At 40.9% G+C, this 17,634-nt stretch overlaps 1 protein-coding gene across 6 annotated transcripts in view; it reads right to left on the reverse strand.

Moving 5' to 3' along the window:
- The window catches only part of TMTC4 (transmembrane O-mannosyltransferase targeting cadherins 4), a 65,001-nt gene that overhangs the window by 21,949 nt on the left and 25,418 nt on the right, over positions 1–17,634 (reverse strand). For 5 of the 6 annotated variants that reach the window (XR_008665765.1, XM_055335932.1, XM_055335930.1 and 2 more), the window contains exons 6-11: positions 6,907–7,007; positions 3,376–3,468; positions 2,983–3,147; positions 1,915–2,117; positions 370–541; positions 151–282 (exon numbers count right to left, since the gene is read on the reverse strand). Coding sequence is in view for 5 of the 6 variants with exons in the window: in XM_055335932.1 (XP_055191907.1) it covers positions 151–282; positions 370–541; positions 1,915–2,117; positions 2,983–3,147; positions 3,376–3,468; positions 6,907–7,007 (866 nt within the window). In the remaining variant the exon portion in view is untranslated. The remainder of the gene's footprint in view (positions 1–150; positions 283–369; positions 542–1,914; positions 2,118–2,982; positions 3,148–3,375; positions 3,469–6,906; positions 7,008–17,634) is intronic. The other variant, XM_055335933.1, reaches the window with a different exon arrangement.

Genomic DNA, 17,634 nt, shown 5'->3' on the forward strand with positions numbered 1-17,634 from the left:
CAAAATCATTAACAAAACTGAAGAAAAAAACAAGTATTTGGTCATGGTCTTATGCTAGATTCTGTGTGAAGGTAAACATTCCTCTTGATAAGTTGAACTTAAAGCCTATCCTAATGAAGTCTTTCTAAAGAAACATGGCAGCCAACATACCTTGGCATTGAGAGGACACACAGACAGGGCACTTCTAAAAAGCTGTTCTTCATTCCGCCATTCGCCACTGCGAATCATGCACCTTAGCATGTTTATGAATAAAATTCCCAGTACAACAGCAGCAACCAATTTCTTAGGAAGAGAGAGAGACAGTAAATGTCATAAGGAAGATCTGTCCAATCGTCTTGGTTATGAATGGCGCCACTCTGGGCCCAATACCTTTTTCTTAGTGTGTTTACTGAGAGCTCCAAATCCGAAAGTCAGCAGCATGCAGTACCCAGCACTGGGGAGGTAGAGGACTCTCTCTGCAACCACAAAGCCCACTCGGAAGAACAAGTTACTTGCAGGAAGAAATGGGATAATGAGAAATCCCAGGCCCAGTGTAAGGATCCTGGAAAATGAGAAGTACTTGAAATGGCTATTTTCAGACCTTTAAAAAAAATCCTGTCAACATTAAAATAGTCATAAAAGCCTCTTTTTGTTTTGTTTTGTTTTCATGCCATCAATTGAGAAAAGGTATCAGCAGTAGCAAAGAAATGTCATCAGTAGGGCCCAGGGCTTAGCCTGGCAAGATTAGGGATAAGTAAAAAAAAAAAAAAAAAAAAAAAAAAATCTCATTATTAATGCACCTAGCATCAAACACTGGAATAGGACTTGTAAGTTGCCCAATCCATCTGAGTAAGATTAGTATGATCACATTGTGTGAGGCCTCATTAATTCACCTACCCTTAGCCTCACCTCAAACCATGTAGCATTGAATAGATCAGAGGAAATACTGGTCCCAATTAGTCCAATAGAGCTTTCATGGGGAAAAAAAAATCCCCCCTCAATCTTATGAGGAATAGTAATACTTTACTAGTTTACACTTTATAAAAATCTGAAATCAGTGAAATCATTTTTTGGGTGGTACATTACCACAAATGTTAATCAAGCAAAAAGAAAGTGGAACAAGAAGACACTTCTGGAACCAGGCAACATTCCCAGTGTCCCATGTGATGCAAGAGACTAAATTAAGAAGTCAAGTCAAATTTGGTGGCTCTTTCCTGGAACTTGTGCCCCCAGGACTGAAAAAAAATACTATTGCACATGTATAAGTAAGCTGGGACTAAAGTTAGTTGTTCTTTAGAATTATGAAACAATTTAATAAACTTAAAACTTATTTTATTTTGAGATATTACTAATCTAATTCCATAAACACTTATGCTTAAAGGGAATCAATCACCTTAAATAGTTTTCATTATCATGAAACGTGTTTGCTTCCCTCCTCAATTATTTTCTCAATAACCTTTCTCTCTCTCTCTCTCTTTCTTTCTCTCTCTTTTGGCAAGAAAGAATAGTTTCTTTGGGGCAGCAGTTTATTTTTCTACTAAACAACAACAGAAGGAATCACACTAGAGCATCCATCAGGGCTTTCTGAAGGAGAATTGTGAAATAATGGGCATGGCACACATCAATTACACTCTCCATTCTGACCATAAATTACTCTCTACCACCTACAGTGAGTGGGATCTCAAGATGCTACTTCAAGGGGATTGTGGAAGGAGAAGGGAGGGTAGTCAGCCATCCCCCCTCTTCCATGTCCACTCCCCAACAGCTGAAAGCAGCAATGGACTCCAAAGGGACGGCACTCATCCTGGCTGGAAGGATGTATTGGAAATAAATGTCCTTAGACATGACAAAACTGTGAACATGATCGGTGCTGGATTTAGCAAAATGCTCAGACTTAACCCAGTGTGGAAGTTAAAATTCAGTGCTGCCTCTTACCTTCTTCTGTGGCTGTCTTCAGAGCACAGGGCTTGGCATATTAGGCCAATTAGGCACAACCAGAGGGCCACTGGTGCAGTTACCCTCCAGTCCCCGGCCGACTTAATGAGGGGTATGCAGCCCATTGACCAATCAAAACACAGCCACCAGGGGCATAGCAGCAGCCAGGCATTCAGTGAATAGTAGTAATTATAGTTTATGGCCTATCAGTCAAAAGGAAAACAAACATTTATTTGATACAGAACTTCCAATACATACATATGTATACACACACACACACACACACACACACATACACATACACATCTTGTAACTTCATTTTTGAGGCATCCATTCTATTCAAGGAGAGCAATTGTAGAAAATAAAATACTGCCAGTTTCTACATTGGACATGAGGCCGTGGTTTGCCATTTATTAAATGTGTTCGGATTACAACAGACAAAAATACAGCAAAGCCATCAGACTCTGTTGTACATCTGTTATATTTCTGGTCAAAGTATGTCCCATTTACTTAGTGATGCCCAAAGTCTGTGACCCAGGAAATCTGAGGCCCAGGGGTCACCTATGTGCCTGACAATATAAGAACAGGGTTTTTCCTTCTTTTGATTTCTATCTCTATGAAATGCACAGCTAAGAATTTGTGGCTTGACACTCTTGCCTTCAGAAAAAGCAAACCTTTACAATAAAGAGTCTTGATACTGCTGGATGTTTAAAGATATAACCAATGTGCTTCTATTTTGTCTTAATCCTGCTATATCAATTTTCTTTATGACAAAAGTAATGGGGGTCAGGGGACACTTTAGTGAGGCTGGCAGGAAACCTGATATTTGAAAGAATCATTTCTCTTTAATTTTGATTAGAATGGAAATACAAAGGGCTTATACCCTCTCAATCTCCTAATAAAACTCTGGTTTCATCCTAGAGTATCCTTAGTGAGAGCAAACAAATGTGGAGGTGTTCCACTTATTAGGGGTTTTGTGGATGTGTTGGGAAGTGAGAAGAGGAGGACAAATTTTCTGAGATTTGGTGGGCAATCCATCGGGGGTGGGGGGGCAGGCTCACCACTCACCCTGACCAACATGCCATCGGCGAAGGAAGCGGGGTTGTCTACCTCTGTGAACGCCGGGGGGCCTGTACCCATGATTTTCCAGCGCATGTAGAGCACCCCTGCGCCCCCCAAGGCCAGAAGGGTCATTCTGAAGAGGAGGCCCCCATTCCTGAGTATACCAGTTTTCTGAAAGGACAATACAAAGCCCCTGATGGTGCAGATTTTCAAACGTAAGTGCAGCCAAGCTAGGTGCAAACATGCAGCATACTGACTGAACCACAGTGACACTGTGCTTAAAACGGCTAGTTATTTTAAAAATCAGAACCACAAGAAATATTTTGAAAATGGCATTTCTAAATCAGCTGGTACTTGACATTTTCCAAGTCTGGGTTGGAGACAAAAGTATATACTTACCTCTAATGATTTGTCTTTATGTAGTACCTTCTGGACCATTTCCAGAACATTTAATTTGCCTATCACCAAGATGTCAAAGACTGCATTCAAACCCTGAGGAAGCAAAGCAAGGCAATCAGTGATGGGAGAGCCTAGCTCTGATTAGGCAGCAATTATACTTCATAATTTTATTACTGAATCCCAACAAAAACTGCAGTGGATAAGATAATCACGGAAGGTGTCTTCAGCTCTAAAACAGACACTCTACTATTGTTCCTATAAAACCAGCTCATGGTGATATATCAAATTTATTATCAAAGATATCCCTATTGGTCATAATTTCACAGCCTACATGTATGAGTCTTTTAAGATTCAGGATAGCTGGAATTTTGGGGTTCCCAGGAGAAGTTCTGCAGAGGTCCTTGTTTTTCTTTCACTATAAAAGACTCTTAGTTGATATAATGGAGGGGTTCCCTGCACTGTAATTATGCCTCAAAAAATAAAGGCAGCCATCAACCTCGAAAATCAAGGCACATAAGTAATTAATTGCACCTCCAGAACACCAAGTGCTCACTGATTTCAGCATGTGGAGTAGTAGCAGGGGTACACCATACATAATAATCTCTGATAGGGCTTTGGAGATCTCTCAGGTTCAGACTCCTAGCTGTCTGCTGGTTTTCAGTTCTCACTGGGCACACAGCCAGACTGCACTTCCCAGCCAATCCAGCAGTTACATGTGGTCACATAACTGAGTTCCAGCCTCCAGAACATGGGTAGAAGCCATAAAGCTCATTTTGGAGGTTTGGTTATAACCTGGGCACACTCTGCCACTTGGTTTCCTCTTCCCGCTGGCTGGGATGGACACCATTGGGTCAACTTTGGAAACTACATTCTCAAGATGGCAGAGCCTCCACGAGCTTGGGTCCACTATATGGACAACAGCCACCTCTGCCCATAGCCACTAGGGTGAACGATAAATAACTTCCATTATCTGAAGCCACTGGATTTTAGGACGTGATACTATAGTTCCACCTCTGCTGACAGCTTCCGGTAGCACTAAAATAGTTTCTTTCTAGTAGGTGAGGTTTGCTTTTGGAACTACTATACCTACAATTATAGACTGGAGGCTAGATGAGCCTTGGATTCCCTTCTCTACTCTGTAGGAGACTTTCTATAGATGCCATCGCTGCAGGCATTGTCATCTTCTGGAACTCCCTGCCCAATCTAGATAAGGTGGTCACAATACATGTGGCGTATATGGTTAAAGTTCCCCCTAAATGACTTTGGCCTTTTTAATATGGAGCCTTGTGGTGGAAAAGTTCATAAATCATCAGAAGCCAGTGGTAATTTGTGGCTTCCAGAGCAAGGATGACACCCCTACTTAACACTCTCCCATAAATGCTGGAAGCCATTAATTATCTAATACATAGGCTAGTGCTGGGTTAATCATGTCAAAGAATTCTGATTTTATCCACTCATGTGATACAGGATTTTAGTGGGTCACAGCGGACCATTTCTGCCTGGGTATAAAACCATTTTCTAGAAGGCAGAAGCTCCCTGTTGAGCTGCTGTTGTCTTATACCATTTGTTTTTCTCCCTATGTGCTATAGGACAATCACCAAGGGGTGAGGGGACCTGTCGTCACTTCTGTTTCATACTCTCCAACTTGCCATTTATAAATGCATCATCAAAAGTTCCACATTCTTTTTTTTTAAGTTCCACATTCTAATTAAATTTTTGGAAATAGCTAAATTTTACCATATCTTTAGTCACATAAATTCAACTTAATCCTTTAGTGCTTTTCGAACATTAACAGGAGCCACTTTGTATCTTGTTAAATGGAGATTTTGACCTAGCAGGTCTAAAGTGGGGTTGGAGATCCTAAATTTCTAGTAAGTGCCCGATGGTGTTGATGCTGCTGGTCTTTGAGAAGCAAGGGTTTAGAGTAGTGGATGATTTTGCCACCTGAAGGATACTTGACATGTCTAGAGACATTTTAAGTTGTCACACCCGAGGGAGTCCCCCTGACGTTTAGGGGGTAGAGGCCAGGGATGTCGCTTACTGTGGTATAATGTGCAGCACAGCCCTCCCATAAGAAAGAATGATCCAGCCCAAAGTATCAATAATGCCAAGACTGAGAAACACTGCCTTAGAACCAACTTAAAAAAATAACTTAAAAAAATAAAAATATAGATTGAGCCTAATAAAACCATGGGTCTTTGCTTTGACTTACATCAAATCCCATACAGCTTTTACCTGCTCTTTCTTTCCCAAGCTATTCCTATATGGGTGATTCAAATCCCATATCTTTGTTTTCCATTTCTCTACCTGTGATCACATCCCTAATTTCTACATTTTCCTCTAATAATGTCAAGCATAAAATTGGCTAGAATGGAAAAAAAAGAAAATGAATTTCAATGCCTCTCTCTCCCTGGAGCTTCAATTCTAATCAGACATAAGAGGTGTACATCTGTACTCTTCAGAGGCTCCTCCTTTCCTTTTGATATTTCCAGTTGAAGCTGAGCACAACATACACTCAATACTTCTCTAATCGGGACTGGAAGCATTGATGGGGTCAGCCCACTGTTGTATTCAGAACTGCTAAAATAGGAGAGCACCCTAGAAAACTTAAATTATTTTTTTCTCTCTCTTTTTTTTTTTAAGATTTATTTATTCATGAGAGATACAGAAAGAGGCAGAGACATAGGCAGAGGGAGAAGCAGGCTCCCTGCGGGGAACCTGATGTGGGACTCAATCCCAGGACCCCAGGATCATGACCTGAGCCAAAGGCAGACACTCAACCACTGAGCCACCCAGGCATTCTGTTCCTCTTTTCTCTTTTTCTACAGTATACCTCTGTGAGAGCTAATCATGGTCTTTTTTTTTTTTTTTAAGATTTACTTATTGGAGAGAGAGAGAGAGTAAGAGAGTGTGTGCACGAGTGGGAAGAACAGAGGGAAAGGGAGAGAGACTCCTCAAGCAGACTCCATGCTGAGTGTGGAGCCTCACAGGGGTCGATCTTTTTTTCTTTTTTTTTAAAGATTTATTTATTTATTTATTCATGATAGACACACACACACACACACACAGAGAGAGAGAGAGAGAGAGAGAGAAAGAGAGAGAGAGAGGCAGAGACATAGGCAGAGGGAGAAGCAGGCTCCATGCTGGGAGCCCGATGTGGGACTCCATCCTAGGATTCCAAGATCACGCGCTGGGCCAAAGGCTGAGCCACCCAGGGATCCCCACAGGGGTTGATCTTATGACCCCAAGATCACATCCTGAGCTGAAACCATAAGTACAACACAACTGACTGAGCCACCCAGGTACCCCAGGAGCCGATCATTGTCTTGAAGTCCTTCCCACTTCCCATTTCCCACTGTTTGCTAATGATCTTCAACTGAGACAGCCCATTTCCATGAAATATCAGATGTACTAAATGCACAAATAACTGGCAGAAAGATCAATGGAGTGAAGAAGTAGAGGCAGGGCTAGCCCAAGACGTCTCTACCACAGGGGAAGAAGGGCAGGCCCTGACTGCATCTCGGCTCTTACCAATACGGTGATCCCTTGCTCTTTGCATAGCATGGCCACTGCTCCCAGAAGGATACTCAGCAACACCCAGGATGTAGAATGTGTTCCCTCCTTGTTACCTGCTGATTAAGAGAAGTGAGAAACATAAAAGTCATGCAATACAGCTCAGACTTGTTAGCATCAAGAACTAAAATTCTAAGCATGTACCGTAAAATAGCCACAACCTCCCTTGCATAGAAAAGAGTTTGGTCTTCTGGTAGCATTTCTCTGTAGGCAAGTATATTACATTCTGCATTTCTAGTTAGACAGCACCCTCAAAATGCTATACACACCCACTCTTCAGGCAGACCCTAGCAGGTGCCCCCGGCCTCTGGGAGGCATTCCAGCAAAGCTCTGGCCACAGAGATAGCTCATCGAAGGTTCCCTTGGGCCAAGTTCCTTCTGCCCGACCTGACAGTCACCTAACAGGCCACTCTGGCAAGTTGTATTGCACACTCCCCTGAGAGTGTAGGCACTCCATCTGGTCATAGGCTGACCATAGCAGTGACTGCTGTTGTCAGCACAGCGGTGAGGGCAATGGCTGAGGGGCCCTGAGAAACCCGACAACTGCACATGAGTCCAGGGAACTGCACAGGTCAGGCTGGGCTGCTGACCTCAATGGAGACTCAAGCCAAAACATCACTCGGAGTGTGAACCCCGGAGTAAGGAGACTGAGGTGGGAATGAGCTCAAGGAATCACGGAAAGTCCTGGAACCGACTTCTGGAAAAGGAGGGTCTGGCTCCATGCTGTTTGGTGGGGGATATTTGCAATTTGGGGGCCAGAGCTGAACTGCTTAAAAGGAGGAAAGGCCACATGTGGTGTCCATCTCCATTCTTCCTTTGTAAAGACTTCACCTCCTCACCCATGTGGATGGTAAACAAACATTCCAGAAAGACAGGTATGAAGTAGGGCAAAGTGAACCTGCTTAGAGAGCAAAACCATTAGCTTGCCTGGGCTGCCTATGCATCCTGGTTCCGTTCTGATTAAAACCACAACTCTTGGTCCAAATTCTAGCTCTGCTGTTTACTATGTGACCCTGAGCAAATTGACACTCACAGTCTCAATGACTCATCTATAAAATGGGAGCAACATTACCTACCTACTGATACATTTGAGAGGGGAGAAGTTACATAGAATACCTGGCCATTTGTGTTAAAAATTACATAAACATTCTTGTAAATGCAAAACGTATCGGGAAAACATGCACAAAACCAACCACAGTAGTTTCTGAACAGTTCTAAGAAGAAAATTTTGGACAGTGGAAGGAAGAAAGTCATGTATCGGGATGCCTGGGTGGCTCAGCGGTTGAGCATTGCCTTTGGCTCAGGGAGTGTCCTTGGGTTTGGGGATCGAGTCCCACATCAGGTTCCCTGTGATGAGCCCGTTTCTCCCTCTCTCCCTGTCTCTGCTTCTCTCTCTGTCCCTCATGAATAAATACATAAAATCTTAAAAAAAAAAAAAAGAAAGTCACGTATCTTTCACATTTTCTTTAACCACGTGCATGTTTGGCAGCATCTTTAGCTTCTACCCATTAGATGCCAGCAGCACCCCTGGGCCTCAGTTTTGACAACCAAAAACATCACAGGTTTTGCTAAATATCCCTGGGAGGAGGGGGGCAGAAATCACCTGCAATTGGGACCACTGCTGTGAACCAGTGGTACTGACAACGGGTGGTCTGTGCATCTGCCCTTGGATGATGTTAGTAATGCAGAGTCTCAGGCCCCAGCCAAACCTGTGCAATCAGAAATGTGAGGGTGGAGCCTAGCATCTGGCCTTTTAACCAGGCTTCCAGATGCTTCTGCTGCTTGCTATAGGTTGGAGAGCATCACCCTAGATAGGAAGCTTGCTCCCAGCTGCATCCCTGGTACCATGCCTGGCTCGTAGGAGCAACTCAAACTTTTGTTGTAGGAATCCACAACACCTGACTGACACTGGAAAGGCAACACGTGGTTGGTGAATGAAATTACTGTCTTAGTCTACCAAAAAGGGGCAAGACGTCAACAAATCCTAGAACCACAATGCAGGAATAATGGCAGTGCTTCTTAGAGGCTGTGCAGATAACCTCCCTTGCACCAGGGATGGAAGTGCTGGAATCTAAGACGCTTCCAGCAGGGGGCCACGTGGTCTTGACTTCAATAACTTCAGGGATGGGTATTCTCTTTCTGCAAGGACCCATTTTGGTCCTTAAACTCTGGGCTGTTGGAATGTTCTTTCTCAGGGTGAGCCCAGACCTGCTTCCCTAGATGTCAGGGTTTGGCTATGCTCTGCTCTAACACCTTTCCAACTCTTCAGGAAGCACAGTGCTTGAAAGCTAATTTCTCATTACTGAAAACCATTCTATATTGCTATACAGAGCCCCATCAATCCAACCCATGGTCATTTCACTTGCAGAAATTAATAACATTCCATGGATGTGAAACTGAAAGATCACAATTATGAGCAAACCCCATTAAACCAATGATTGTATCTGAGTGTTTACATATTTATTGGAACTTACTATTTGGGGGGGAGGGGATTTGCTGGTGATCATCAGCAAACAACATCAAAGCAGACACTATCATAGACCCAAAGCTTTTACATAAAATCTTGGCTGAAATAACCCTAAAGCTAACACACTGGTTAGCTCCTTTTAAATTATGATTTTATGAAAGACCTCACAAGTTGGGGAAACACAGCCCAGGGGTGCTCAGAGTTTACAATGCACCATGCTTCTGACATATGATGGAGATGGGAGAGGCAGATGACACCCTTAAGGCTTGTTCTCTCCATGCTGGTGGATGTATGGGTCCATTGCACTTTTTTCCCACCATACATTTTCCTGCATCTGTGTCAAAGCACTCTCAGGGTTTTCTCGTATTAGCAGTTGACAGCTGCCTTTAATTATTAAAGAACTCATGTATTACCAGGGGGTCTCCTCCACAGATAAAGAGAGTAAATGACCCTTGGCTCATGTGCCCCCAGGGAGGCTGCTCAGGACAAGGCCTGCTCCAGGCCAGTGTGAGAGATGTGTTGTGGGCCCTGGCCTTGGCCAGTTGCTTCCACATCCACTAAGCATTAGGTTTGGTGGTTCACTAGGAACCAAATGGACCTCTCCTCCACTGCCTGAATTGGGTTTTTCTAAGCTTCCTCATTCAAACAATCTGTGTTTGTAACTCTTCATGAAATGTAACAGGACTTCCCAATTTAATGCTACTGTTCTTAACATTTACACAAGGTCCCTTGTGGGCGCCTGGCTGGCTCAGTTGGTAGAGCATCCAACTCTTGATCTTGGCATTGTAAGTTCAAGCCTCACATTGGGTGTAGAATTTACTTTAAAAAAAATTAAGAAGGAAGGTCCCTTGGCCATTTTATATTCCTTCCTAGAAAAACTAAACGAGCTTGTATTTTACTTGACTGTGTAACCTGGATGAAGTCCCCCCCCCCCACCATGGACCAGTGGCTTTGGATAAGAAAAAATTCCCAGTTCCTCCATTAAAACACCCAAAGGACAGCTTTGATGCACTCCATTAACACAATGTTAAATTAGTAGAGAGATGTGAAAGTAATGAGCTCATGTTCCACTTGTCTGGAATTTAAAACGGTTTTTTTCCTTAGATGGCTAAATCAAAGATTTCACTGAATACAGAAAAATAACTTCTATAGAAAACACAGTATTTAGATTTACTGATAACCTTCTCCCTAATCTCACCCCATAATTTCACCACACTTCTCAAACCCCAGATTTTTGCAAGGACCTGGACACCCCACACCTCTCAAATCCTCTATCACAATTCTTTTGGAAGAGTCCCACTCTCTAATTATCTCTCATACTTTTGATATTGTGCAGACATGTCCGGTAAAAGACATATAAAAGACAATTTTTTTTGCTGAAGAAATGTCTTCAGTTACAGTGATTATTAAATATTATGCCACTGCTTAACAGTGGCAATTTCTGATCAAAGGCAAAATTTCAGTCATTGGTTACAAACCCAGAGATGGCTTCACATTCAGAAAATCAAATTTGAGACTGCCACTGTCCAGAAGAGTCAGCACTACAGCTGTTGAACATCTGAAATCTATCCAGTCCCTAGTGGGATGTATCGTAAGCATAAAATACACACCTGATTTGGAAGACTCAGTATGGAAAAAAATGTAAAATATTTCATAATTTTTATACTGATTATTACATATTGAAATTATAATATTTTTGATATATTGGGCTAAAAAATGAGGTTAAATTTCATCTAACAAGGGTCTCTTTATAATGTGGCTATTAGAAATTTAAAAATTACATGCATGGCTCATACTATATTTCTACTGCACAGTACTATCTATATTATGTCCTCAGAGACCCAGTTCACAGAGGAAATGATCTGCACATGGCTTTGTATTACAAGTCTGTCTTCGAAAACTCAGAAACTATGAAGTGAGTTTGCCTATTTAGCTCTCTTTCTCCTGCAATTCTCCTAACCAGATTGGCCACTTGACATTATTGGGAGTCATAAGATGAAGCATGCACAAACACTTCAGTTTTTCCAGAATTCAAACAGGAAAGCTTAATTTCACTAATGTTTTTAAATGATTTCATATAAATCAAAGGGGTACTCTTTATAAAGGTGTGGTACACACGCTCATGATAAGTGAAGACTAATGTGCATTGACAGTATTTCTATTATGGGGGTGCTCAAGAAAGGCTTTATAAAAATTAAATATCAATTGGGAAACTGGCTCTGAGCCCGGCCTAGTGGACTTCTGGTAATATGACCTGCAGCAGCACAGTTTTACCCGGGTAAATTTTTCTTGAGTTGATTTGTCAAGTGACCAATGCTAATAGCTGCTAAGATACAACATACCTAGATGAATCTAGACTTTACAATTTTGGGAGTATGCTCTGATTTAGTAACTAATGCAAGCTATTTTAATAGGACAGCTGAAACTGATAATGATAGGCCACCTCCAATATAGTTGGCACTCAACAAATATTTGGGGAATCAATACTTTCATTTATTTCTACGTCTACCGGAAGTCTTACTATATTCCCATATTTCTTATGCAATTATGATATGTAATAATACCAAAAAGCTAATAATTTGCTCAATGTGAACACATATAGCCAGAAGTCACATCTTATATGACATTAATTTAATGTCTTTAAACCTGGGTGGCTCAGTGGTTGAGCATCTGCCTTTGGCTGAGGTTGTGATCCCCAGGGTCCTGGGATTGAGTCCTGCATCAGGCTCCCCGTAGGGAGACTGCTTCTCCCTCTGCCTATGTCTCTGCCTCTCTCTGTCTCTCATGAATAAATATAATCTTTAAAAAAATGTTTTAAAAAATTACATAAGCCTAATAATGGTCACACTGTATGTCAACTATATTGGAATTAAAATTTTTAAAAATTCCATAAGGAATAATAAAAAAGCACAGCAAAATCAATTATATTAATTTTAAATTTAGAGTTGTTAAAAACAGTAAAAATAAATCCTGAGAGCCAGATGTTATTTCCAGTGTAACTGCATTTATGAATATTTTAATTCAAAAAAATCTTCCCTAAATAGGGAATTCTAAGTAGTATGTAGCTACATGCAAGCATCTCGGGATGTTGCATGTACCCAGAGTTCTCTGTCTCATCTCCATCCAGTCTGCAAAACTGTAATCACCAATGACCCAGGAGAAGAAGAAAATCACCCTTACACCATGTGACATCTCTCATCACATAAGAAGACCACCTGCTCTAGGATAATTATGCAGCATTAGTGAACTTCAATAGTTCATGATACAGAACTTAATAAACTAGCCTAGAAAACATTTTCCTTGTTTCCGTATATGTCTGCAGTATCTAAGAGAATACAACCACTTAGATAAGTGGAGGCAAAGGTTAATGGAGTGGAGGGAGCCCAGGAAAAAAAAAAAAAACTCACTCCTAAGATGCACTAACAGAAAGACACTTGTCAGTGCTAACACTCATAAGTGCCAACAGATGTGATCAATTTAATGAACCATGTGCCTTGGATTTGGCACTACTTTCTGGTGGGAAGATCTTCTTTCAGAAAAAGCATTGTACGAGCTACCCTCTTCACCGCTCAATGCCTGGCATCTTTGCTGCCTTGAAACTGGCACGTCCTGTTGTGTATGGGAACCACGCCACCCCGACAGGTGGCCCCTACTCCCTCTGCCAGAGCGACACAATGAGCGTCAGATTCCCGTTCCAAATGTTGGAGCCAACCAGGCAGTGCTTCCACGCGCAGAATGAAAGAAGTCAGACATTGTCATTCTAAAACACCAGCCTGTTTGGGCAAAATCAAGCAATGCAGGAACCAAAGAAACATGAAGGCAGAGAAAAGAAAATCCACATGAATCCCACCATCAGAATTCAGTCGGCAATGACCCCAAATCTAAAAACAAGAGTCCCATGCTATGTGAGTTACACAATTGCCCTATTTTTTTTAGAGCCACATGATTCTAAGTCAAAGAAAAATAGATGTCTTAAGTCAGAATGCAAATATGAGGACATGATACCCCAAGAGTAAGAATTATCCTATTTTAGCTGCCTGAACTCCTGCAAGGAGAGCAATAGAGCAAACAAAGTTTAAGAGCTTGCAATGACTCATATTTGGGAGCTTGTCTTTTATAATCATTTGAAATTTAAAATGGTTGTTCTAGGGATGCCTGGGTGGCTTAGTGGTTGAGCGTTTGCCTTAGGCTTGGCGTGATCCTCAGTCTGGGGATCAAGTCCTGCAATTGGGCTCCTTGTGAAGAGTCTGCTTCTCCCTCTGCCTGTGTCTCTGCCTCTCTCTCTGGGTCTCTCATGAATAAATAAATAATTTTTTTTTAAATGGTTGTTCTAGGAAGTAGCCAATTCATTCTCCTCTTAAAAGGTTCTCTCCTAAACAAAACAAAACAAAAAGTTCTCTCCTGCTCACCATAAATGAACTAATTAAATTCCCCATTAGTCTTAACTCCTATGAAACAAGTATTATGTTATTTGTTTAGAAGAGAAATTGTTTTGGCTACTCTACCATGTTTACTGTGCAGAGAAATTATCTGCTTCCAACCCAAAACACCAGGCTTTCAAAGAGATGTAAATGTTGACAAGATATCTCATCACAAGAGGAATTCTTTTTGTTTTGGGCATTTGGAAACAATGACCAGCACACCATCAACTTTATCTGACTTTGTGTTTTTCTTTTTTCGAAGAAAAAGTATGGTTTCCCTTATAAGGATATTTACTTTTTTTAAATAAGGATTTTTGTTTATTTATTTGAGAGAGAGAGAGAGAGAGAGAGAGAGAGAGGGCAGGAGTGGGAGACCAAAGGGAGAGGGAAAAGCAAACTCCCAGCTGAGCATGGAGCCTGACTTGGGACTTGATCCCAGGACCCCAGGACCTGAGCTGAAGGCAGATGCTTAACTGATTGAGCCACCTAGGCATCCTAGGACGCTTATTTTTTAAAAGAGGATTCTGTTGCAAAATATCTTGCATGGAGATATTCTATTTAAGTACCCCATACCTCATTACCACTACCAAAAAAAAAAAAAAAAGTAGACAAATGTTACATGAGTAGATTTTTTTCCATTTTCTGAAAATGCAGGGATTCTAGAGGTTAGCACAGATTTGCTTTTTAATAAACTCAGGCAGTTAAAAGTTGTCCTGAGGTTTAAAATACAGACATTGCATCTATAAAGAAAGCTAATGAGGTTATCAAAAAGAAAGGTATCCTTTGAAAGAGCTCTTTAACTAGTTAAACCACTAATTTCGGAGTACCCAATGTTTCATTCCGTTATAAAAATTGTTAAAAACCTTTCTTGAAGTACAAGTTTCTGTGTAACTGATGCTAGACCTTTGAATTTATGCTCAGATCCAAAAAGAACAAAGCCCAGGTCACTTTAAACCTTATGTTTAAACAAAAAATAGCATTCTTATTTTTATCCAATAAATACTGGTCTGAACGTCTACCACAAAGGAGCTTTGATTCTCAGTGGAGCGCTTATAAATATGTGGCTAAGAGGAGCAACTGGCACAAGGAATCATCATGGCCAAGACAACGTGTTTACCACACGTGTTTACTACTTGGCTTTTTGTATAATCCATACTGACAAGATGGGAGAAAACAAAAAGTGAGTGTTTCTTAACATATCTGAAAGGCCAGATGAAGAAATATACACCTGAATGTCCACAAATAACAGCCGCTCTGCTCTGTTGGACTGAAGGAAATTTAATAGAGATGAAAGAAATTAGCAGCATAAGCAAAACTACCATACTACCATATGATCCAGCAATTCCAATTCTGGGTATTTATCCAATGGATGAACTCACTATCTCAAAAAGATATTGTACTTCCATGTTCACTGCATTATTTACAAAAGCCAAGACATGGACACACCTAAATGTCCATTGGTGAATGAATGGAATAAAGAAATATTGTTACACACACACACACACACACACACACACACTCTCTCTATATATAAAATACTCTGTGTGTACTATATATATATATACCATAATACTATGTAATTTCATGGTATATTACTATATACTACATATGTATATATATACACATATACTATATACTGTGGTATATTACTATATAATACCATAACATATTATAGTGCAGCATATTACACTACAGTATGTAATACTATAGTATAGTATTATTCAAAAGATATACAGAATAAATATACTATAAAACATATAGTATATATATAAAATATATACTGTGCAAATATATATTCATACACAGTATAAACAAAATAGAATATTACTCAAACATAAAAAAGAAAAAAATCCTTCCATTTGCAACAACACGTTTGGACCCTGAAGGCATAATGCTATGTAAAATAACTCAGAGAAAAATACTGCATGATCTCACTTACATGTAGAATTAAAAAACAAACTCATAGACAGACTGGATTGATTGGTGGTTGCCGGAAGAGGGTGGAGGTGGGCAAAGTGGATAAGGGTGGCCAAAAGGTAAAAATTTTTAGTTACAAATCCTGAGGATGTAACATATGGCATGGTGACTATAGTTTCATAGTTAACAACACTGTTACATACTTGAAAGTTGCTAAGAGAGTAGATCTTAAAAGTTCCCATCACAAGAAAAAAAACCCCTATAACTATATATGGTGATGGATGAGAGGTTTCACAATATGTAAAAATATTGACTCAATATTTTGTACATCTAAAACCAACAAAATTTATATGTCAATTATATCTCAAAGAATAAAAACAATGCACATTCCAAGGCAAACAAAGAAATTAACAGCACAAAGGCCATAGTTATCAATTCTGCATTAATGCACCATGATAAGAAGAGAATACTTATTGAGTGCCCATTGCAAGGGCGTACAGGAAAAAATTAACAAGGAGGTATGAAAAACCAGAACATTCTACTCCTTGAGCATTCTCAATACTGACAGCTTTATTTTAACCAAAACACATTCGACTGTAAACCCTTTGAGGCACAGATGTATTTTTCTAGTTTTTGTATCTCCAAAACAGGGCATAGGACATAGTACCACGTGTTACATAAGGACACCATTAATGTTTGGTTAATTATTGCTGAAGAATAAATGACCAAAATTGAGAAGCCTCTACTCTATTTTAGAACAGAAAAATTGTCTTATTATGGATGCCCTTACCAGAATTACTTTTTTTAAAAAAAGATTTTATTTATTTATTCATGAAAGACACAGAGAGAGAAAGGCAGAGATGTAGGCAGAGGGAGAAGTAGGCTCCAGGCAGGGAGCCCGATGTGGGATTCGATCCTGAGACAGCGGATCACACCCTGAGCCAGGGGCAGGTGCTCAACTGCTGAGCCACCCAGGTGTCCCCAGAATTACTTAAAAAAAAATATTTATTTATTCATGAGAGACACATAGAGAGAGGCAGAGACAGAAGGAAGCTCCTTGTAGGGAGCCCAATGTGGGACTCAATTCCTGGACCCAGGATCAAGCCCTGAGCCAAAGGCAGGCACTCAACCACTGAGACACCCAGGTGTCCCCAGAATTATTTTTGCATATGGGATTCTTAATACTACTTCTCTGTGAAGGTATTATTAGTTTCTGAAAGTCTTGCTCCTCTTTAAAAAGACTCTTAGGGCAGCCTGGGTGGCTCAGTGGTTTATCGCCCCCTTTGGCCCAGCGCGTGTTCCTAGAGACCTGGGATCGAGTCCCACATCACGCTCCCTGCATGGAGCCTGCTTCTCCCTCTGTCTGTGTCTCTGCCTCTCTGTCTCTCTCAAGAATAAATAAATAAAATCTTAAAAAAAAAAAAAAATCTTAGCCACCATAGGGAGGAAGTCAAACATTAAACACGATGTGTAGAGATTATTCCAGAGAGTTATAAACAAAGAAGTAGTTTCTATTCTTAGTATGGTTAAAGAGGAGTATAGTAAAATCTGAAACACAGAAAAGTGGCTGAAAACATAGTGCTTTCATCCACAGAGACTAGGAAAGACTCTAGCAGATGTCATGGGCACCAGTTTGGGGTGGGGGGTGGGGAAGTAATGAAACAAAGGGGTATTTGGGAGAGGGGAGGGAAGGGGTGGCTGGCACAGTGAGGGCAGCTGTCTGATGTAAGCAGAGCAAGCAGGGGACAAGGTGGGGCACCCAGTCACCATGTCCTGCCCTGCTCTGCTTGCTCCCAAGGTACAGCAGGTGGGGGCTCATAGCACACAGCCTTGTGCAGAGGGATAAGAGACCTGCCATCTGTTTCAGACACGGGGCTTCCC

Source organism: Nyctereutes procyonoides, unplaced genomic scaffold (genome assembly GCF_905146905.1).
Source record: "Nyctereutes procyonoides isolate TBG_1078 unplaced genomic scaffold, NYPRO_anot_genome, whole genome shotgun sequence".
NCBI classification, from domain to species: domain Eukaryota; kingdom Metazoa; phylum Chordata; class Mammalia; order Carnivora; family Canidae; genus Nyctereutes; species Nyctereutes procyonoides.